Raw genomic sequence first — 24,591 nt, 5'->3', positions numbered from 1 at the left:
AGATTTTTGGGGGTGTCTTCGGTGTCGACTAATTCTTTATCGCCTTGATTTTGGAAGGGTCCGCGTGTATGTCTCCCTTGCTTACTACATGACCAAGGAAAGTGGTTAGACTGAAGGGGATCACTAAGAACTTATAGTGATCATATCGAGTCTTGAACGCCGTCTTGGAAACATCATTCTCGTGAACTTGAAGCTGATGGTACTCTTTGTCGAGCAGTTCATTAGGCTGACTGGATAACTCCTGCATTTCTGCTGGAGCTTAGCGATACGGAGACTTGGCTACATGATTAGTTCTAGGAATTAGGTCGATGCGAAACTCGACTTGATGTTCGGGAGAAATTTCCAGGAGCTCTTTGGGAAAGACATCGGGAAAGTTGCAGACTTTGGGGATGCTCTCGAGGTCTTTAACTTTTTGTTTCTCATTGATTACATGAGCTAGGAATGCGCGACACTCCTTTCACAGAAGCTTTTGAGCTTTGATGCAGGAAATGATGTGAAGATTGGAACAAAGTTTATTTCCGTGGATCATGAGTCTGGTCAGAGAGAGGATTGAGACGGATGGTTGTAATAAAGGATATTTGCATGATTGGGACTCAACCAATCCATGTCAATAAGAACATCAAAGCTCTTTCTGGTAACTGGTATTAGGTCAATGGGAAATGAATGATTGTTCAGGGTAGGGGTACAATTTATGAATTTGTCGTTAGCGTTTCCGTTTCTCACTGTTAGTCATCTCGACGGTAGATGTTTCGGTTACTAGACGAGGACTATGTTTAGGAATATGTTTGAATGAATGACTGATAAGAACTTCTTTATCACTAGATTTGAAAAGAACACGAGCATAAGAATTGTCGAGATGAAACGTACCCGCGACGACGGAGGGATCAACGACTGCCTCCTCCTGTTTTATAGCTACAACTATTTTGGCGTTGCTAGCTGTTGTTGCCTTGGGGCATTTCCTCTTGAAATGCCCGACTTCTCCACGGCTGTAGCAGACCTGATCGACACTCGATCCGGAAGCTTGATTGGTTGGTTGAACCGGTTATCTGCAATTTCGCACAAGATGGCCCCTCTTGCCACAACTGATGCATATCTTCTCACGACATGGGCCAGGGATACGATGGTGGTAATTGCACCTGTTGCACCAAGGGAGGTTACCAGCATACCCAGTGGTAGGTGCTTGAACTGTAGACGCAGCGATAGGAGTAGTAGCAGCTTGGACTGCCACTGTTTTGGGCTTATTGGAGGATCCTTGTGAACGCTGACCCTTTCGCTTTTTCCAGATAACGTTTTTACTTTCCTTATGCTCATTTTGTCGCTCCTGATTATCTTCATGGTTTTGGGGGTAGGTGTTACTTCCTGGTCCATTGAACCTGCTAGGGTTCAAAAGCGCCATTGCAGCCGTCACTGCGGCACTAACAGCTGTTTGAAATAAGACAGGGTCGAACGGAGGAAAAGATGGTGGCGGAAAGTTGTTGTTCCTAGACCTGGGTCCTTTCTTTGGAGTCATTTTGATCTAGAATGATTAGGAAAAAGAGGATGGTAAGTCCTCTGAATTGAATCTAGAGATATGAAACAGGGGATACTCATTATGACAGATATCAAAGCAGATAAATTATCACTAAAGAAGGAACGAGTAGTAATACTTGGAATGAATTTCTACAATGTACTCGGTTCTGGCTAAAATACTCCCATAGTATTTTATGTTTCGCTATAACGTCGATTCATTATTTGGATCTTAGGTAAGTTTTAGGCATGCTACATACCATAGTCACTCCCAAGCACATGTTGGTCGTGTCTCGAGTGAATATAGTTGATCAGGCTATATTGACCCTAGACACGACTACATAACTACCCAGGTTTAACCGCAATATACAACACCCAATTACTTATGTTTTGTTCTACTCGAGGTTACGAATTCCGGCGGTTAGTTATACTTGTATACTTTTGAAAATACTTATATTTTAAAGTATACTTTTAGTTCATAGCACTTTGACCCCTTAATGTTTATAGTCTTATACCATGTAAGGTTTGGTATACTAGTTCACTATAACACAAGGGCTCTGATACCAATCTGTCACACCCCGAAACCAATGGCGGAAACGTTCCGGGGCGGAGGACGTTATGTAAAGTATCACAACCAATGTACATAGTAAGCATAGTTAACACGAAACATTACATTACATAGATTCATTATATTTATTTGAAAGTAAAAAAGCAAAGTAATACATGTTTTAGATACATAAGTTTAAACAAAAGTTAAGACGTGACTTCCATACGCTCCGTCTTCAGCAAAAGAACGCGGATACCTGTCTAAGGAGAACCTGAGAATACAAGCAGTTTAAAAATCAGCATAAAGCTGGTGAGTTCATAAGCAGTTTGTTTATGTAAAAAGATCATGTTTCCTTTGGTTTTTCTGAAAAGTTGTTATCCAGGAAAATCCCATATTTTGTAACAAGTTTGTCGATTTCCATAAGAAAGACCCTGATTATCACCATTACGAAAAGAAAACCATAAGTTGAGATCATTGGAATACCATCCAGTACGAAAGTAGGTAGTTTTAATATATAAAACTATAGATTAAAAAAAGATATAAAATTCGTGAACCAAATTTATATTAATACGTATTGTGAGTCGGATAACCATGCTAATATGGCACGAGACCTCCTTGACGTTCTTCAGGCATCGGACGATATCTTGAATTTGTTACCCCAGGCGTACCCGCCTAACTGTAGCTAGCAGTTAAGGTGTGGGATTGTCAGTCCTGAATAGATCTATTCACAAATTCCACGCTCTCCCTCTAGGAGACTCTGGTTACACTTCCGGGGAGGATTTACTGATGACCCGAAGGGTTTAATGAAGATAAATCTCACAAGCTAGTATTTAAATTATTCACGGTATACTCGGTCGTTATCAAACATCTTAGTCATTTTGAAACATAATACAGTAAAAACAGTTTAATACAATGAAATTATCCGGCATGATACTTTAAATTAAACAGAGATAAACTGAATCAGACATAGTTTATCTATTAACTTTGCATAAAATATGTGCTCGTAAAACAAGAACTGAAGATCCCAAATTATTTGATTGTTTTGATTGTTTCTTACACTGTAATTGAATTCTACTTAGTTATATTCAGTAAAACATCCCTTATGCTCCGCATGATACAAAAGGGGTAACAATGTCAAAAAGTTTGCCAGATATTTATAGAATTATATTAGTTTTAGGTTTCGAAAACATTTATAGTTTTCTTGTATTCCCCCCTGAAAACATTGAAAAACACGGAAAAATGCGTAGGGGTATGAACTCACCAGACGAGAAAAAGTGTCGGCTAGGATACTAAATGATAGCTCAGGGCTTGAACACGTGCGAGGTTCCTATGTAATATGAAGAGATACATAATTTGTATCTAATTAGACCTTGATCTAACAATTAAATAAGAATAAACATTTCTAGATGCGAAAACACTTCAATTCAAGTGTTTGGAGTGACCCGGGTAGCATCTAAGGGTGTGTATGACTAGAATATGGAGTTTGCTCTTCAAGAGTAAACTCCTTATGGAGTTTTCGGCCCAAATGACCAACTCCCCATGAGTTTACGGTTGTAAACTCGTGGTGGGGTGTTCTAGGATGCTTAATGGTCTTATAACTCATGCAGGATAATGTTAGGCTTGGTTTTAAGGCATTGGAAGTGGTTTAACTAACAAAGGGACCATTTAATGGAGTTTACGGTAGTAAACTAGGAGTTTACGGATGTAAACTCTCTCATACCTAATCCTTATGTGTTTTATTGGTCCAAGATTAATCACAACTTATTTTACAAGTCATATGATGAAGTTAAGGCACCATTTGACCCATTTATAGGAGTTTACAGCCCAGGAACCCATCCTTGGGGGGGTTTACGGCTGTGAACTCCTAAGGGGGTAGTTTTCTTGGTGATTAAGGTCCCTAACACAATGGTGGTTGGTTCTAGACTTTATTCCAAGGCTTAGGAGGTGTTTAAGGGGCATCTTAACACCTTAGAAGGAGTTTACTGCCTATGAAATGGTGTTTACGGTCAAAGCATGTGCTTGGGCCGTAAACTCATGTTTACCCCTCAAATGTTGAGTTTTTGGTGTTCCAAGTCCAGTATTGTAAGCCCCTAAGTCATATCTAAGCTCTAAATGTGGTTTGGAAGGGTTTTTGGGGATCAAAAAACCCATCTATGTGTGTTTGCGGCCCAAGGGTGTTCCTGGGCTGTAAACACATGTTTATGGTCCTTTTTCATAATTTAAACACGAATTTGAAGGCTAAATATGTTATACTATGATCTAGGATAGTTATTTTACCGATTTGGAGCTTGGAATGGGATGATTTTGGATCAAAAGCTTGGAATTGTCGAGAGAGAGAGAGAGGGAGAGAGTAGAGAGAGGTTGAAAAAGCTTCAAATGAAGTTCTTTGAACTTTATATATAGGTTGAGTTTGAGACATGGTGGAATTTTACCCGATACTGATGTTTACCGAGGCTTTTGGTCGTACCCGATTAAGTGCTTGTAATCCGACATGATCGCAACTGAAAATTATCCAATTAAATATCGAAAGTGTTTTCACGTGTTTCTAACGTGTTTGGATACTTACAAGGTCATAATAAAAATCTTAAATTTAATGACCTAATCCAAAATGTTAACGGAAAGATTAAAAGACAAATGGGTTTTACCGACGGGAATAGGTTACAGCGACGGAACAATTTACGGGTTGTCACAGGTGGCAGTTGAAGAGGTGACAATGGTGGTGGCGGAGGTGGCTTGCTGTAAGTGGAGGTGGTGTTGGAATTTGGAGGTTGTGGAGGTGGCGGTTGTTGTTGTGATGGCGGAGAAGAGGGGAAATGGTGGCATTGGTACGTCATATCAGTACACAAGATCGCTTTTGTGGCAATAAATAAATGTGTGCCTCAGATTCATTCTCTCATTCTTAAACGTTTTCGCATTCTCAAATAAACTTTCATCTCTCTCTTTCTCTCTCTCTCTCTCTCTCTCTCTCTCTCTATATATATATATATATATATATATATATATATATATATATATATATATATATATATATATAGAGAGAGAGAGAGAGAGAGCTAGGTTCAAACGTTTTTAGCAAGTATTGTATGCCTAAATGCACCACTGAGAATTCAAGAAATAATTAAATCACTAATAAATAATAAAAGGGCATAGGAGTAATCTACACTATAATTAATTATGGTAAAAGAAAACAAAATCAATCAATATCCTACTAATTTAGGTTATCAGTTTTATATAACAACAACCACCGATTCCCCTACTTCTCTAAAAACCATCGTTCTAAACACAACTCCAAACCCCATGATTTCCAGTCAAGCATCCACACGCAAACATGATCTGAAACACGCTTCTATTCGTGAAATACAAGCCTGTCGGAATACTAGCCTTGAACTCGTCACCGTGCTCCGGTGATAACGGAAACACCACGAGCTCATCAACCTCCGAGGCGGCAAGCTGTGGATGCCGGTTTCTTGCTGCGGAGAGGAAACAGGAGAAGAAGGAAAACCGGAACAGTGTCTGCAGAGCCTTAAGAGGCCGTTAGTGACCTTGCCGGTCAAAACACGAGTGTGAAGGGGGTGGCGGTTCACATCTTCAACAGTAGCTTCGCAACACCGGTGGTGGAGGCAAAAGGCTGGTAGCGGTGAAGGAAGTAAGAGGGGTGAAGATGGCGGCTGGGTAAACTCCGAATGGATGGTGGCGGCTAGAGAGAAGACGAGTTAGGGTTAAGATATGAGAGCTCAGACCCGACAAGAGATCCAGAAACAAAGAAGAAATACTCTCCGGATCGGTACCATACTTTTGATACAGGGGAATTCAAGATGATGTCCGAAAATTACACAACCATTGACAACCAGAATGTTTATGGATCTGTTCTTGTAAAACTTCTTCTCCTCTTCTTCAATTGCGTTTTCATTACTTTGATACTAGATCTAAACCCTAATTTATTCGGTGGTAGCTGGATTATATTGTAAGCATTAAGTAATTTGATTGTTGGTTGTTGCAGATTCAACTCTCCAAACCTTTCCCCCATCTGGAACACAAGGCAAGATCTCAGGCGCTTCTGGACCTCCCCGCGATGCCGATGGTGTGTGTTTAAATTCTTGAAGCATCATATTAGTTTTCAACTATCTACTGCAATTTAGTAACTTCAGTTAATAGATCTCATTTAGTTCAGCTACATAGTTAAAATCCATATAAACTTCATCAATTTTAGGGCTTAGATTACTAGCATTTTAAGCTTCTTCTAGATTTGAATGCATCATGACTTAGTTAACCTATCTAAAACCTCAACCAATTGGAAAACAAGACTCATGTGATTTTTAATCCTCTAAGCAAACTACCAACTAATGAGCAACTATCAGTTAGACTTATTAGAGATGTAATCTTTGTTATATTCTCTCTTCAGATACATTCTCAAAGCCAGTATCTGGTTCATCAGAAGCACAACAAAGTAGTGGTTGGTTCAAGGTATTCACAGTTGCTGCTTACCAGCCTTACTTTGATGTTGACACATCTAATGTTTTAGAAAGAATCAAATATTCCCTCTTGCCCTTTGGAGGAAGCTTCAATGAAAAAACCACTAGCAACCCAGAATTGTAAGCTTAAAACGGGAAGGAAGATCATTGGGTTCAAGTCCCGTGCTCTTATCTACCCTGGCTTTGGAATTCTTCTTCAAATTAAATCCGGTAATTACCATTCTCTATTATATCGTTTCCGATAGAATATGTTACAAATTCTTTAAGAATATTCAAAACCATTCTGCAAGAATAGTTTATTCTGTAAGAATATTTATTGTTGTATGCTATTATAATACATTGAATTGTTTAATTTTTGAAAATTGATTATCTTTTCTTTGTGGATTTAGGTTTTGAAGAAGCTAACATTGATGTGGAAAAGGAAGAAAACATATAGAACGAGAGTATATTATACCAGAATGTGTTATGCTACAATGTATAAAGTGTTGCTTAAAAATAATATTCTTTCAGGATAAATTAGTATTTTTGTTAGATTTTGATGTTTTTATTTTTATTTTTTTCTTTCAGAATGTTGTTATTATTTATTATTCAATGAATCACAATCATACAATGTAATTATTGTTATATTATTAGTTCAAGAATTGATTTTTGTATTCTTTCAGAATGTATTTACTAGTTTATGGGTGGTATTCTTCCATTCTGACAGAATAAAATCGAAAAATATATTTACTAGTTTATGGTATGCATTCTATCATTCTGACAGAATAAAATCAGATTTTTAAATTTGAATTAATTTAAAATATTTAAATTTTTAAAAAATATAGGAATTAATCATTCCTAAAAATCCGAAAATTTCATTTTTAATATAGGTTAATTGACTAAAATGCCTTTATGTTGAAATTTGTGTGATTATACGGTACATGTTATCATATTATACTATCATAAACCCTCAGATCATGACCTTTGATTATATTCCATCCGATGGTCTAGATCTGTGCATTTTGGCACACAATAGTTAGTAAAAACAAAATAACCTAACTATATATATATATATATATATATATATATATATATATATATATATATATATATATATATATATATATATATATATATATATATATATATATATATATAGACACACAAGTAATATATCAACGTAATGCAAATGATTAAGGACAGAGAACTGGAATATTCTATCTCTCTCTCTCTCTATATATATATATATATATATATATATATATATATATATATATATATATATATATATATATATATATTGTTGATTTGATTTTAAAATATGAAAGTTGTTTTGTGTAAAGTAAATGTACGACATTTTGTTTTAGACTAAAAATATTAAAAATATATGTATCTTGTTATTTTGGATTAAAAATAATAATACATTTGTTTTTTCTAAAGAGAAGTTTTGTTTGATTTTTGTTTTTTTTTTAAAACAAATTTAATCTACTCATCTTTTATCTTTAATGTCTCATATGTACTAAGCAAGACTTCAACTCTCAACCTCGTGAAGCATTTCCGTAACAATATTGTTTTCGGGTTAAAAATAAATTTACATTTTTGCATTGTTTAAAATATAGATATATTGTTGTTTTAGGTTAAAAAAATATGTTTCTATGTTTGTTTAAAATAATTTTTGTTTTTATTTTAAAAATAAAAACATGTTTTTGTTTGATTAAAGAGCATAAGTATGTTGTTGTTTTGGATTAACGAGAGAGAATCACCGTCTCTGTTGTTTATATACTTGGAGAACTTTAAGTTCGGTCCCTACTGCTTCCATTTCAAGTCTTTATACTATGTTTGGCGTATCAGATGAAAAGTTAGCTCTCAGTTGAAAAATTAGCTGATAGCTGAAAAATTAGTTGTTAAATCAAAAACTAGTTGACAGATGAAAAGCTAGCTTATAAAAAAATAACGTTTGGTATAACTAGCTGAAAATGTGAAATGATATAAAAGGACATTTAAAAGAATATGTTTTTATAATAAATTAAGTGGTATATTTGAAATTTTTTAAAAAACTCCTAAAAAGCTAGTTTAAGGCTACGTTTGGTACGCCACAACTATCTTATTTTTCAAGTTTATTTTTATGTTGTCGTGTTTGGTAAGACAAAAAATAGCTTATAAGCTAGAATTTTTAGAAACTACTTAGACTAGCTTTTTACGATTTCTTTTTTAAAATTTCCAAATATACTTCATAATTAATTATAAAAACAAATACTCTTAAAATGCTATTTTATGTAATTTTATATATTCAGTTATCTTTTTAACTTATTTACCAAAGGTCATTTATTATCAATTTACTTTTCAGCTAATACTAATAGAACCCGTTTATTTTATCAACACAAACTATCAACATCTTTACATTTCTACCTTTACTAATAGATTTTTCACATTATGTTAGAATTAACTCACTAAATCATCCATTTCAATTTTAGATGCCATGTTCGCTTTTAGACTTTTAACAAAAATCTTTGTGTGCATGCATGTGATGTAATGGAAAAGTAGAAAGAAGAAAATGAGAATATTTGCTTCCTTTTGGTTAATATTGATTCATTCTTTTGTTTAATATTTGATACCATTAATTCTCTTTATACATTGGAAAATATATTTGAACCTTCCAATTTTATTTTGTTTTATTATTTTTTTTTTTATTTTAACCAAGACGACGAAGAAAAAAGAGCATATATTATTCACTCGAGTCTGTTATCCAGAAATATCATATTTTCATAGGAAATGAATTTATTTAATTAATTTATTTCTATTTTACTTTGCATCTAAATTAGTTGACATACAACTAATATTGGTATATGATATAAATAACTGTATATAATAAAGTACCATTGCTCTATGCTGAGCTATTCATTTCATCTTATTTGTATTTATTTTACAAAGTAACCTACAAATAGGTTAAATGGTTATATATGAAACAAAATTTTACATTTTTCATATATAATAAAAAAATTATAAAAAATATACAGGTATGCAAACATGTTTCTTTGCAAGACAAAAAAACAATAGTTCAAGGGAAATTCTATAGGTACCCCATCTCCATGTGAGTGTAATAATGTTTTACGATTTATATAAATGAAAGGTACATATAATATCACGATTCTATAATATTTGTCAGGTTCATAAATTGATGAAAACCTAAAACACTATAGAAAACTGTTATATCAATTGTATAACAAATTAAACCGTTGGACATTGGTGCCAGTTAAATATTTAATTGGTACCTTCCCATGAGTAATCAACATACCGGTTAAAATGTCATCATAATAAAACATAACCAAACATGTTTATATATTTTGTTTAAAATTGACCGATATACAAAATGAGAAAAGTATAATAAAATAAAATATTAAAATATAAATAGATATATAAGCATTATAAAAAATAAATATAAAAATTATATTGAATTGAATTGTAAAAATTATAAAATATTATAGGTTTTGACGGATGTCGGATGTGGTGTTTGACTTGTGTCTGGCCATCTGGGGGCGGAAAGAAACGGGGAAAGAGAGCTAACAAGCAACGAATCCAAGACTAGACCCAGCTGCCCACTTGTACATTAATTCCGACAATTCTAAGTCATGAATTACAACCCCACAAAGCATCATCCATACTTTCTATATTATGTTCCCACTATTAAAAAATGCATTTCACTTATAATTATAGAAATTCATTCATTATTTAGCATAAAATTCTCTACCTTTAAATTTTAGAGTAGTTAACAAAAAAAAACTATTTCCAAAAGAATATTACAAAGAAACGGCAACAATTTTGGTTGTACTGATAATTTGAGAAAGATGTTGCACTCTTAATTAAATTATTTAAAAAATGTTTTAAAAATACGTTTTGGAGGCAAACAATGTTATTTTTTAATAAGTTTAGTACTTGAATAAATACATAGTCAATATGAAAATGTAAAATACAAACGTTGTCGATAAAAGTTAAAGCGTTGTCTATATAATATAATATAATAATAATAGTTAACGTTTTATATAGATGACTACATTATTAATTCAAAAAGCATGATTATGTATTGATTTTAATTGCCATTTTTGGGTTATATGTTATTCGCTCACGCACGCAATTACGATGGACTCACTTTGAAAAGTTGAATCTCTTCTTTCTCTAAATTCTATTTTCTACACTAAAATACACGTAACTACGTTAAGTCACACATACAACTCTATGAATGCTGCATCCCTAGGCCTATATATACCTGATCATCTCGTGTATTTTCTCCATCATCTTGTGTGAAACCACGCATAGTATCTTGAAAAATTACCTCGAAAAGCACTCCATATCTTCTTCCTTTCACACACAGAAAGACACACACTAGCTATGGTATTCTCGAGCAGAAACCAAACCCTTCTGTCAAAGATTGCAACAAATGATCAACATGGTGAGAATTCACCATATTTTGATGGATGGAAAGCTTACGATCTAGATCCATTTCATCCTACTGAAAACCCTAATGGTGTCATACAAATGGGTTTAGCAGAAAACCAGGTTTGTTTTCTTTATAATTATTTTGAATGCATGACAAAAGTATATATATCTTTTTTTCGAACGACTTAAAAGAGAACTCCATTTGAAGCTAGAAACTAATTCCATTATTCTTGCAGCTTTCTCCTGATTTAATTCAGAAATGGATTGCAAAGAATCCGAAAGCATCAATTTGTACCAAAGATGGCGCTGACAGTTTTAAGGATATTGCTAATTTTCAAGACTATCATGGCTTATACGACTTTCGGAAGGTAATCATTATGAAATACATAAAGTTTACTACATTCGAAATTTTTTGTTGCATTATATACTTATAATGTAATATATGAAGGTGCTTCAAAAATTTATAAAAGTTGTTTGTTTTCCAGGCAATAGCGGATTTTATGGGAAGAGTAAGAGGAAATAGGGTTAAGTTTGATCCTGATCGCATTGTGATGGGTGGTGGAGCTACAGGAGCAAGTGAATCTTTAATGTTCTGTTTGGCAGATCGTGATGATGGATTTCTTGTTCCAACTCCATATTATCCGGCGTAAGTATATATATATATTCTACTGAGGTGTTAATTTGTACTTTTTTTTTTTCCCTAAAATGTTGATTTATATGATAAAATTGTGATGCCGAATAATAGTATAATACATATATTGATAATCATAAGGCTTCCTAAACAGCATATCAACGAAAAAAAAACGTTTTAAATAAAAGATTTGTCGTTGTTAACATTTTTATAGAGTTTAATAAAACTCCATGTATAGTTTATGACGATATATAGGATTGATTTTTGTCAGTTTTGTATATATAAACTATCAACAATGAATACGGAAAAGACAAGTTTCTTTTAATAAGATACGTACTTACGCATCGAGATATCACGTATATCTGAAAACGAAAGGTTAGATATATACGCATAATAACAACAATCCATGTCATGTGCACAAATTTGGATAAAACTTTGCTACTTAAATCAAATCTTATTAAGAGGGATTGACAATTTGGTTTACCATATTAGATTAGACCAACTAGTCAACGCCACTTGTCCATTGACTTGGTCAAAATCAACTTTAGAATTAATTTACAAAAATAAAAATAAAATAAAGAATGACTAAACCATTAAATTTGACAAAATAGTCAAATGATAGATTATTAAGAAAAAAAAAATATGTCAAGGCTCCAAAATGAAACATAGGGAACAAAGAAATCCTAAAAGAACCTATATATTCAAATCAGTCAATCCTTTGACTTTAACAGTTTAAGGCACTCGTATTATTATAAAATATATGTATAACAATTTTGACTTTTAGACTGTCACACCGTTGTTTGGTAGTCTTTACTATTTGTCATTTAGCTTTATATGTTTTATGATATTTATTATAACGTGAGCGTAGTCTCCAAGTCTTTGAAGTAATGAAAGAAAATGTCGCTTACATACGGCTTTGCTTTTCTTTATTGGGCAAAAGAAGTAAATTTAAATAATGCTGTCTTTTGCATCATATTCATTTAAAGATGTCACATCAGTTCTATAATAATTATTAGTTCTTAGCTTTGAAATGACAAATTTAATATTTAGTTGTCATGATTATAAATTAATTATTGATTGAACCAATTATTTGGTTCCATTTTTTTTTCTTTCAGATTTGATCGAGACCTAAGATGGAGAACTGGGGCGCAAATAGTTCCAATAATATGCAAGAGTTCAAATGATTTCCAGATCACCCAAGAAGCACTTGAATCCGCTTATGAAAATGCAATTGAAGCCAACATCAAAGTCAAAGGCTTGATCATCGCAAATCCTTCAAATCCTCTTGGCACAACCATGGATAAAGAAACCCTCAAAACCCTATTGAGATTCATCAATGAAAAGAAAATCCATCTTGTCTGTGATGAAATTTATGCAGCCACTGTCTTTGATACACCCGATTTCATCTCTATCTCAGAGGTCTTACAAGAAATGGAACACGATCCAACTGTGTTGATAAATCCAGAGTTAGTTCACATTATTTATAGCTTGTCAAAAGACATGGGACTCCCAGGGTTTCGTGTTGGGATTCTATATTCATATAATGATGGAGTTGTGAGTTCTGCAAGAAAAATGTCGAGTTTTGGATTGATCTCTTCACAGACTCAACATTTTCTAGCTTCACTTCTTTCTGACGAAGCATTTGTTGAGGATTTTCTAACAGAAAATTCAAGGAGATTAAGTAAGCGACATAAAGTTTTCACTCAAGGGCTTGAACAAGATGGGATTACTTGCTTACCCAGTAACGCTGGCCTTTTTGTCTGGATGGATTTACGTAGGCTCTTGAAGGAGCCAACGTTTGATGAGGAAATGGTGTTATGGAGACTAATTATCAACGATGTTAAACTCAACGTTTCCCCTGGTTCTTCATTCCATTGCGAGGAAGCAGGATGGTTTAGGGTTTGCTTTGCAAATATGGATGATCTAACGGTTGAGATTGCACTTGAAAGGATCCATGCTTTTGTTAGAAAGGGGAAAGAGAATGAGGTGATGGCAATGAAGAACAAGAAAAATAAAGTATGGCAGAAGAATCTTCGTCTTAGTTTCTCCTCACGAATATTATATGATGAAAAAACTTTGATGTCGCCTATGTCCCCTCATTCACCATTCCCTCAATCGCCGCTGGTTCAAGCTAAGACTTAATTTAAGCACTTTACCAGTATTAATTAATGACTCCTATGAAGTGTTAATCTATGCCACTGGCCCGTATATTGAGTGTTCACTATGACTTATTCTAATTATATTGTGACTATGAAGTTGTGTGTGATAGAAGTATGTATATGATCAATTGTATATAACAATTGATGAACTTTTTTCAACATTTGGTTATGTTGATCATATTTAACTTAACGATCATGTAGTTGATCTGTTTTTTTATATGAAAATGTTTTAACGTTATTTGTTTGAATATATATTCTTGTTATTTGTTTGAATATATATTCTTTTGGTTGTCGAATACTTTCAAGCATTAGTGGATGCAAAGAGACTCTTTTACACATCTATTTGTTTATGTATCTATACTATACTATACCGTCTCCTTTTATATATATATATATATATATATATATATATATATATATATATATATATATATATATATATATATATATATATATATATACTATGCAATAGAATATATAAACATTTGAAACTTTCCATGATATTTCAGTTTTTTTTTTTAAATAATGATTATAAATTTGTTAATAATATTAAATAAATACAAAACCTAAATTGTAATTCTAAGTTAACTAATCATCAACATAAAACTAACATTTTCTTACTTTTATTTATAAAATTATGTCTGTATCTTTTAATATGTTATACTTAACTTATTAATTTGAATATGTTGTATGAAACCATTGTTATTTACAATCATAATTTTTTTTAACAATTTACATAAAATGCTTAAATTATTAATTGAAATATAAAATATTAAAAGGTTAACTTAAAAAATCGAAATTTTAATTGAACTTAAAAGAAAATCAAAATGATATATTGTAAATAGTTGAAAGTTATCAACTATAATATTAAATGCAAAACCAAAATTATAATCTCAAATTAGTTAGAAAAAATCTTTAAAACTATTTTTATAATCATTAAGAGTTTTCAAATAAGTAGCTTAAAAATAACTTACAACAACAATAGTTAAAAATAACATCATATAAAAAATTATATTGTTACCTTTAAACAAAAACAATGTTTCATGTATTAGTAATTACAATAATAGAAATTAAAATGTTAAGTAAATATTTATTTTTTGGTATAATGTCATTTTAACCCAACCAACTATTGAAATTTTTGTTTAAAAGACCATTTATGTATTTTTTTTTAGTTGTCTTGGTCATTAAACTTATATTTGACCTATTAATTATACAAGCAATGTGTTTTTTACCTGGTTTTACCGCTTACTAGCCATGAATTGAAGCTCCCTTTAATTGTAAATCTATAACAAGAAATCCCTAAGCATCCGAGCCATGGTTGTTGAAACTTTCCTTTCTTTATTCTTATTTCTGATCAAGTATGGTACTGATCATGATGTTGTTTGAATTTTGCCATTGCCATCGCCTCCTAACTAAGAATGCGTTGAATGACGAAAAACAAACTCAAAATGCATCGGGGGTGTGGCCTTGCTATCCCATTGAAAATCAGTTACCATCATCACCACTACCTTCGACCACCCTTATACCACCTGCCATCTACCTTCAACCACCGTCTTCATCATCCATTGTCACACACCCTGATACCATATCAAGCACCTTTTTTTGCACCTACAAACTGATGGGTTTTAACCATAAGAACATCCTATGTGCTCATACAAACCCTAATGTTGGATCTAGGTTTCACTATTGTACATGCAATTCATCCAAGACTTTAAACCCTGGATCTAGCATACTATTAATCATATTAACATAAGAATGGGGTTTAGATCTTACCTTGATTGTTATGTAGCAATAACAATCTCAAATCCTCCTTGTAATGGCTTTAAAAAGATTTGAGTCACAAGTGTCACTCCTCTAATGGCTCACAAACACCAAGAGCAAGAGGATGAAGAATAAGGAGATAGGAGGCTGCTCAAAAACGTCCATAAACCCTAGTGGAACTCTTATCCACGTTTTTGGGGCTTAAGGGTACTATATATACATGTAGGCTATTAGGGTTTTCAACTAGGAAACCCTAATTTGACTGCTTAAGCCCTAAGCAGCCCATGGACCCTTTTAGAATATCCCTTGGACGATTTCTAATGGGTTTCCCCATAAAATTAGCCCAACCTATTATTCCAAGGTGATCCACAGCTCAAATGAAATTATCTTATAATTACAGTTCCAGTCCCTTAAGTTTAATTAATCTCTTTTAGCCACAAAATTAATTATCAATTACTTATTAACTAATATTAATTAAACAATATGATTTCTCCTTTAATATATTATTCTCATAATATATTAATAAATCATAATAAATCCTTTCTCTTCATAATTCATCCTATCAAGTTTCTTTGGTGAAGGCAACCCAAAAGGACCATGCACCATCGGGTCAAGTACATACCAAAATAGTTATGGACTTAGACACTAATCCAACACAAACAATCGTAAGCATCCCCCTGCTATGAAACTATTTTCCTTAGCCGACCACTATCACAGTATTCACAGTTATAAACACTAATTGCATTTCTTGTTTAAACCATCGAGCTTTATGCCACCGAGAAATACCGAGAACATCACCACCAATTACCACCTTCGAACTCACCATATGTATAAACAAAATCAACAACCACCTTCAAACATTAAGCTAAATTTCGAACAAAGATGAGTGGAAGTAAAGGGTGTGACGATTGTTTGTTGCTAAGAAAACACAAGGGATTCTCCAGCTACAATCTCGACCTCCGAGTGACAGTCCTTCTCAGCCATCCAGCCACTAAAGCAATTTACCTCATGTTCTTAATTCACGATTCTAATCTACGAGTCTCTTTATGAATCGTGATGCCATCTACTTCTAACATCACCGGTTCTATTGATTTAGATGGTGATATGATCGCTTGATTGACCAATAGTTCTAATTACTTCATGATCTTCTACTTATCTTATTTAATTGCTCTGATTTTTTATATGATGATACTAATTTCTAATTACACCAAACCGATATGTGAATCTACGTCATCGACTATACTCCGATTACAATTTCTAATAGCTAATTTCAATTGATGATTGCACATCTTCAATTGAAGATAGTTGATTTCAATTAACGATTGCACATTTCAATCGATGATAGTTGATTTGAATTTAGGATTTTAACACTTTTAATCGACACTGTCAAAATGTTGATACTAGTTTTTTAGGGTTGATAGATTGTTTACTTGGGATACATATCAAGTTGATTAAAGTGGCGACGTCATTTTGTACCTATGAAACCGAACAAAAAAGTTCAACGTCCTATTTGATGGATTTTATAGGTTATCAAAAACATGTAAAACGTAAAATCTTAACACTTAAGTTCACATGCAACCTATAAATGATCTATGTTTCTCTAATTGATAACAACATACTATTAACTTCAAGAAACCTAAAGGATCTCTATGAAATTCAAAATTCATGAATTAGGGTTTACATACCTTTAGTTTTATTATAGAAAATAAATCTTTGATCATTTCCTTTATGTCTTTAGGAAGCAAGCACCAAAAGTATGATGCCTGTAATGGTTCACAATCAAAACCCTATACACCCTAGAATGAAGGGGAAAGAGATGAGAGTGATAGAAATTTCGATCCTAAGCTTTTAGGTAAAGGTATGAACAAAATTCGAGTATCTTGGGTCCTATTTATATGTAACGACCCAAAAATCACGACCAAAAATTTCTTTAAAAGCATTACTAGAATCATATTTATAAAAACTGTATCATAAGTCATAACATAAATTCTCGAGTATTAATTCAAAACATAATATCATTATCAGAGTCGAACATTCCCAGGCTAACTGACTACGGTGTGTGCACTGCAATCTCCCCGAACTCCTCTTTTGAAAACTGGGTACCTGAAACCAAAACTGAAAACCGTAAGAACGAAGCTTAGTGAGCTCCCCCAATCTAACACATACCATACAAAAACATATAAAGCACATACTGGGCCTTGCCCACTGCATCGGACCAATGTCCGGACTAACTGGGGCCTTGCCCCCTACATCGGACCGAAGTCCGGAAACTGACTGGGACCTTGTCCCCTGCATCGGACCGAAGTCCGGACTAACTAGGGCCTTGCCCCCTGCATCGGACCGAAGTCCGGAAACTGACTGGGACCTTGTCCCCTGCATCGGACCGAAGTCCGGACTAACTAGGGCCTTGCCCCCTGCATCGGACCGAAGTCCGGAAACTGACTGGGACCTTGTCCCCTGCATCGGACCGAAGTCCGGGCTAACTGGGGCCTTGCCCCCTGCATCGGACCGAAGTCCAGAAACTGACTGGGACCTTGTCCCCTACATCGGACCGAAGTCCAGGCTAACTGACTGAACATAGCATAGCATAACATATCAACTAGCATGAACACATATACTGCATACTACATCGGGCCGTAGCCCGGAACACATAACACATAACACATAAAACATAGCACATAAATCCTGTCTGAGCCACGAAGGCATCAAACATACTAACTACTGCATCGGGCCGAAGTCCGGAAACTACTGCCAACTGGACGGGCCGGCATTATGGCCTTAGACCCGTCCCTACTGGAAGGAAACTCACCTGAGACTGCTGAACTGATGCTGCTAATCCTCTTGACTGCTACTTGACCTCTGACTCCGAACTGCTGCTCCACTAGCTCCTCAAGCTACCAATATCAATGCAACACTGAGTCTAACTGACCCCCGAAAGGCAATCAAGTCCACCCTGGTCCAAAGTCAACCTTCCAGGTCAACCCTATTTGCCGAGTCACCCTACTGACTCGCCGAGTTCAAAATGATCAGATTCCTTTCATTCACGACTCGACTCGCCGATTCAGTCCATGACTCGCCGAGTCCACTGATTTCTGAGTCCAGACCTGTTCAACTCACTGAGTCTCCACTCGACTCACTGATTCGAGTCACAACTCGAAGGGTTTGGGGTTTTGCGACCTGACTCGCCGAGTCCAAGAACAGACTCGCCGAGTCCAAGGCAATCTTCATACGACTCGACGAGTTGTTCATCCCACTCGTCGAGTTTCTCCAAAACTTCATGCTACTCGCCGAGTCCACTCAAAGGACTCGTCGAGTCCCTTCAGATCTCCTTACATGCAGAGGATTTTTGAGTCATGCATGGACTCCAAACTATAGATCCACCCTTCCCAAGCCTATTCCACACGTAAAGTTGCAAACTTTACGTGTAGAGAAGGAGATCTAGGCAAGGTACGCCATTAACTAGGGTGTAAGGCCAAGGGACTTCAAAATCGACACAATGGCTGATACTTTATGCTTCTCCAGGCCCTAAAACACTTGAATCTGAAGTAGCAACTCCAGATCCAGCTTCTAACCCAAAATAATAACATTATGGCAAAAGAGCCCCAACAACCACACATAGATCTAGGTGCAAAAAAGGTCCAGGAACTAGTTTATTACCTCCAAGTGCTCAAAATGAACTCACAATCCCAGATCTATAGCTCCTTCTTGCTCCTCCAAGTTCCTTCTTCCTTTTCCAAGCTTTAAAGCACCTTCCAAGGCTCAACTAGGAGATATGACGGCTAGGGTTTGATATCCAGGGCTAAAGAGGCAGTAAGGAACCCTAGGAAGAAGATTAAGACATTTATATAGGCCCCAAGTCCCGAATTTAGGGTTTTCCACGCACAGACCAGACTCGTCGAGTCACCTTGACCGACTCGCCGAGTCGGTCACTTACACCTTGACCCGGATCCCGCTCGGACTCGCCGAGTCCCTCCTTGGACTCGCCGAGTCGGCCCTTAATTTGGGGCTTTTCTTTCCCTTCTTGGTCTTCGAAACTTTGGGTGTTACAACTCTCCCCCACTTAAACTAAACTTCATCCTCGAAGTCTGCTATGGCCCACTGCCTGCGAGCTGCCTCTAAACCCAACCAACTATTCCAACACCAGCTGCCTACCCTTGTTGGCTTTTGCTCGATCCTTCCAACTAACCTTAATCCCTGCAGATAACATCTCGGGTCAACCCTGACCCTGAACATCATGGAGACCTAACTTACTCAACCGGCAATCCTTCTGGTACTCACCGAGTACTGAACTAAACCTATAGGGGTTCACCCCTTCCTGTCCTTGCGCAAATCCCTTGCCTTCCCAAGGCAAGGTTCTATAACCAACTATTTCTCTGTAACTGTGAAGGTCCTATACTTCACCAACTCCATCCCCCCGCCGATTCCAGTACGGGTCAATACCGCCAATAACCACCGACGCCCCTATCTGACATAACTTGGTGCCGAGCACCCTTGGTCCTTACTGACGTCTCCATATTCGGGTTACCGAACCCTACCAGTTACTACACCCCTTCGCAATCTCCTAGTTGCTTCCAGCGACTCCTGAAAATACTTCGACTATCTATAACTGTTTTATTCATTCTTCCGCTCATACTGAAACGATGTTGCTGGGAATAGCTTGCTTATATGCCATCTGATTATTCAACTCCTACTAACTCGAGCCTTCCATCCTGAAAGAAAAGCTACTTGCCTAGCTATCTTTACATATCACTTACACTCGGCCGAAGGCTCAACTGATCCTGCTGAGAGAGATTTGTCATTTCCAAATCAACCAACTATACCGTCAACATTTGTATTCCAACTCAAATACAATACTGACCCCAAACTCTAAAGCCTTTCAAACACTGAATAGTCTGCAATACTGAACCTGCCTGAAACACTAAACTGCCTGAAACGCTGATCTGGCTGAATCACTGAGCTGCCTGAAACACTGAGTTGGCCGAAACACTGAGCTACCTGAAACACTGAGCTGCCTGAAACACTGAACTGGCTGAAACACTGAGCTGCCTGAAACACTGAACTGGCTGAAACACTGAGCTGCCTGAAACACTGAACTGGCTGAAACACTGAGCTGCCTGAAACACTAAACTCAAATCCAACTGTGGAGTCAAGGGACTCCTCCCTTAGTCGCTTCCACGACTTCTGAATGAAATCTTCCTCAAGGACTAGTTTCCACTAGTTATCCTGTCACTGTGGCTCTAACAACCTTCCGATCCAACCGATCGGGTCCATACTTCACATCCTCACATCATCCATTCTATGACTAATAACATGATGGCTCCCAGACTGACGGTAGCCCTTAACATACCCGAACCTCAATGATCCACTGCTACTCTGATCTCATAACTGATGTGACGATCTATAGCCAAGATTCGCTGACTTAGCCATAACTGAACCATTTGGGAAATCCACATCTAATCCGTGGATTCCCATATTCCCACCGCTGCACCCGAACGGGTGGGAATTACTACATTCCCGCATTCAACCACGCGCTCATGCTGCTACCAATCTGATAAAAGCCACGGCTACACCCGCGGATTCACAAGTCTCAAATACTATCTGGCTGCTAATGAACGCTACGGCTACCCCCGCAGGCTTACAACACTCTACTACTATCTGACTGCTAGTGAATGCTACGGCTACCCCCGTAGGCTTACAACACTCTACTACTATCTGACTGCTAGTGAATGCTACGGCTACCCCCGCAGGCTTACAACACTCTACTACTATCTGACTGCTAGTGAATGCTACGGCTACCCCCGCAGGCTTACAACACTCTACTACTATCTGACTGCTAGTGAATGCTACGGATACCCCGCAGGCTTACAACACTACTACTACTATCCCGAGGACATCCTGACTATCCCTAGTCCCGCTAGTGATTCTTCATCCCGATTTCTCAAACCAGCCCTCAGTCTTTGAATTCTGCATCATCCTCGACATCTTATATCCTTGATATACTTAGTGCTTCGTCGAGGAATTCTCCGGCTTGGTTCCCAACCCAACTGCCTACTAATCCGGATACAAGAAGCTATTATTGGGAAGTTTCCAACCTCCCAACTCCTGAATCTACACAACCTGCATGCTGCCTCATACACTGGCTACTAATACAAAACATCTCTTGTTGCCCGCTCTCGGGTTCCTCATTCCACTCACTTGAGTCTTTACAGGTGGTCCTCAAATCCTGGATTCCTAACCAGTTTCTAACCATCTCCATTACATGAACCCACTGCTGGGAAAAGTTCTCGAACTCTCAATTCTGAACTTCTCAATCCATCCAGCACTGTGCTACTACCACTTCTTCTCAGAGGCCGCGCACTCATCCTGAGTGACTCTTATCCATGTATACCTAGAGGGTTCTCCCCCACTTCGATCCTGCTTACCCCTTGCTGCTTCACATTCAATAGAGATCCCGACCTTTACTACCATTCCAAAGCTTCTACTGGGGAACCCAAGCCCGCCAGGTAGGAATTTGACCATTCCATCCAAACCACTATCCACTCCGAACTAGCGAAACGAACCAGATCTCTCCCTACCATGCTACAATTACTGCATCCTCCGAAACTTCTCCATATGAGCACATCCCCTAACTACCAACCAATTATCCGAGGTATGAAAATGACATACGACGTAATCACAAGCAAGCCACTCCATAACACAACACTTATACCACAATTGATGCAGAAACCATAACAATATAATCATAAAATAAGCTGACAAACACAAAGTTACATACCTCCATTACTCAGTGCTGCTCGAATCCCTGCTGAAATCTACCGGAGAAACTCGGCTCCGAGCCGTAGGCACCCTTGCCCGGCCTTGACAACCACTGGCGGTACTTGAAGTTCCAAGGGCAGGAGCTGGCGCCTGCCCTGCTGAATACAAACTCGGATAGTGGGCCTTCTTGTGACCCCTCTGACTGCAATGGAAACACAATGGATCAAGTCCCTGGGCGATGGTAACAACACAGTCTCTGCTAAAATGACCAATCTGGCCGCACTTGAAACACCCAGCATCGCCACCACTTCTATGCCTACACACACCCATGTGCGTCCTTCTGTCACACCCCCAAACCAGAATGGCGGAAACATTCGGGGGTGGATGACTTCACGTAGTATCACAACGATTGAATATTGTAAAGAAAGTAACACAACCATCATATATATAAAAATGAAAACGTATATTGTTGCGTTAAACATGTTATCAAAAGAATATTACAATATGATGATAAATGTTTAATGATAAAAACATCCTTTGTGTTCCTTCTTCCAAAAGCTGGTAGTTTACCTGTATCACTGATTCCATGAGAAATACAAGTGGTTTTGAAAAGTGTCAACAATTAAGTTGGTGAGTTCATGAGTGTTCCGAGTTGAAAAGTATATTCCTTTTGGTAGTAAATTGGTAAACGAGGTTTTTAGAAAATCCAATATTTTCTTGTAAAATGAAAAAGGTTCCCAAGTTGGAATGTGTTAGTAACTTTTATAAACAAATGATGATAATAATTTAGTATGGAAATATAATGTAGGAAAACTGCGATGCACATATGAATCTCGTAAATCAATCTTGTTTTATACTTTTTATGTGAGTTTTATAACCATACTGATGACACTGACGGCCTGTAACAACATTCTTCAAGTGTTGCAGTGTTATGACATTTGTCACCCCAGACCTGCCGGTCTAACTATAGCTAGTAGTTTAGGTGCAGGATTGTCAATCCCGTATAGATCTATACACAAGTATCACGCTCTCCCTCCAAGAGATTATGGTATATAATACAGGACTTGAAATGCATACAAAATGTACGTTGAAGTTTAAATATCTCACATTGACTAGTATAAATAGATTTACAATGAAATAACCTTACTTCTTTTGAAAGTGTTTCGTTTTTCGATTTGTATAACATGTAGGATTGACTTGCTAACTATACCCATTATAGTTTTTCAGATAGTATGTTCCATTTCGTAGAAATAACTTAGTGATATAATCGCCCTTGTATACATAAGATGTTTGTATCAATATTCGAAGTTAGAAATTGCATTTATGTTTATAAAATGATACTTTTAACGTGTAATGTACTTGTATTTCCCCCCTAAAACATGAAAAGGATTGAAAAGTAGGGGTATGAACTCACTCGTTAAGGTTGAAGAGAGGGGCTAGAGTTGAGCAGAGTTTCGATCGCGGATAGTTGCGTCGTCGGGCTCTTCGGGGATCTCTGAAACGTAAATCTTTCGTCGGGGGCTCGAGTGCGGAAACCGAGGTGAGGGGAGGGTCTCTGGAGCTTAGAAGTATGAGAGAATGGCTGGGGGATTGTGATTTGTGTGCAAAAACTCGAGCTTAAGCCTTCTATTTATAGGCTGGATTTGCCTCGTACGCGGGGCGTACTCACGTACGCAGCGCGTACGTCGTTACGCTGGGCGTAGAGATACGTCATGGCTTACGGCTCCTGGCTAGCTAGGTGTAGCTTGGGCGGGCCGATGGGACTCGACTTTGGGTCTAGTATGCGGGGCGTACTCCTAGAGTACGCGGGGCGTAATTCGTGCTTCCAACTTCTAAATTCCGTAACTTTCGCGTACGAGCTCCGTTTTTCGCGTTCTTTATATCCACGCGTAGGTGAGATTATGCTCTACAACTTTCATTTAGACTCCGTCGGCTAGTTTTGACTTTATTTTTAATGATATAATTTTAATAGGCCGGGCCTCCTAAAGTTCGTTAAAATTTCATAGGTTCTTTATTCGACGTCGGTTTTCGTTTGTCTTTTGATTGTTTTATTACCACTGAGGAGATCTTCAACTTCCGTTTAGGTGACGATAGCTAAATAACACTCGATTTTTAATCCGAGTTTTTAGCCCTCTACTACTGTTACGAATCTTTGAAAATTCGTAACTTCTTCATACGAGGTCCAATTTGGGCGATCTTTTTATGCACGCTCATCTTTCAACGAGATCTACGACTTTTGTTTAGATACTTTAAGGCTAAAATGTATTTTATTGAGATTCCACTTTTTACGTCAAATTATGTTTTAACGTCGTGTCGTAATTATACGAGTGGTTATAATTTCTTCAA

The 24,591-nt window shown here is 36.5% G+C and overlaps 1 protein-coding gene across 1 annotated transcript; it reads left to right on the top strand.

Annotated features, from left to right (window-relative positions):
* Nucleotides 1–10,748: 10,748 nt before the first annotated feature.
* Nucleotides 10,749–13,839, top strand: LOC145041686 (1-aminocyclopropane-1-carboxylate synthase-like). The gene is made up of 4 exons (XM_078989833.1): nucleotides 10,749–11,058; nucleotides 11,175–11,306; nucleotides 11,424–11,584; nucleotides 12,685–13,839. Exons 1-4 carry the CDS (start codon nucleotides 10,891–10,893, stop codon nucleotides 13,709–13,711), a joined length of 1,488 nt encoding a protein of 495 aa, XP_078845959.1. The 5' UTR covers nucleotides 10,749–10,890; the 3' UTR covers nucleotides 13,712–13,839.
* The last annotated feature ends 10,752 nt before the right edge of the window (nucleotides 13,840–24,591 follow it).

This window comes from Lactuca saligna, chromosome 4 (assembly GCF_052625555.1).
Source record: "Lactuca saligna cultivar CGN05327 chromosome 4, ASM5262555v1, whole genome shotgun sequence".
Classification (NCBI taxonomy): Eukaryota; Viridiplantae; Streptophyta; class Magnoliopsida; order Asterales; family Asteraceae; genus Lactuca; species Lactuca saligna.
The sequence above is the reverse complement of the archived record's forward strand: the minus strand, read 5'-3'. Positions and strand labels throughout refer to the sequence as shown.

Bases quoted from the DNA above. Each gene is read 5' to 3' on its own strand.
- LOC145041686 (XM_078989833.1), top strand. From the start codon at position 10,891: ATGGTATTCTCGAGCAGAAACCAAACCCTTCTGTCAAAGATTGCAACA. The intron at 11,059-11,174 runs GTTTGTTTTCTT...TTATTCTTGCAG, and splicing joins TGGGTTTAGCAGAAAACCAG to CTTTCTCCTGATTTAATTCA. The intron at 11,585-12,684 runs GTAAGTATATAT...TTTTTCTTTCAG, and splicing joins CCAACTCCATATTATCCGGC to ATTTGATCGAGACCTAAGAT.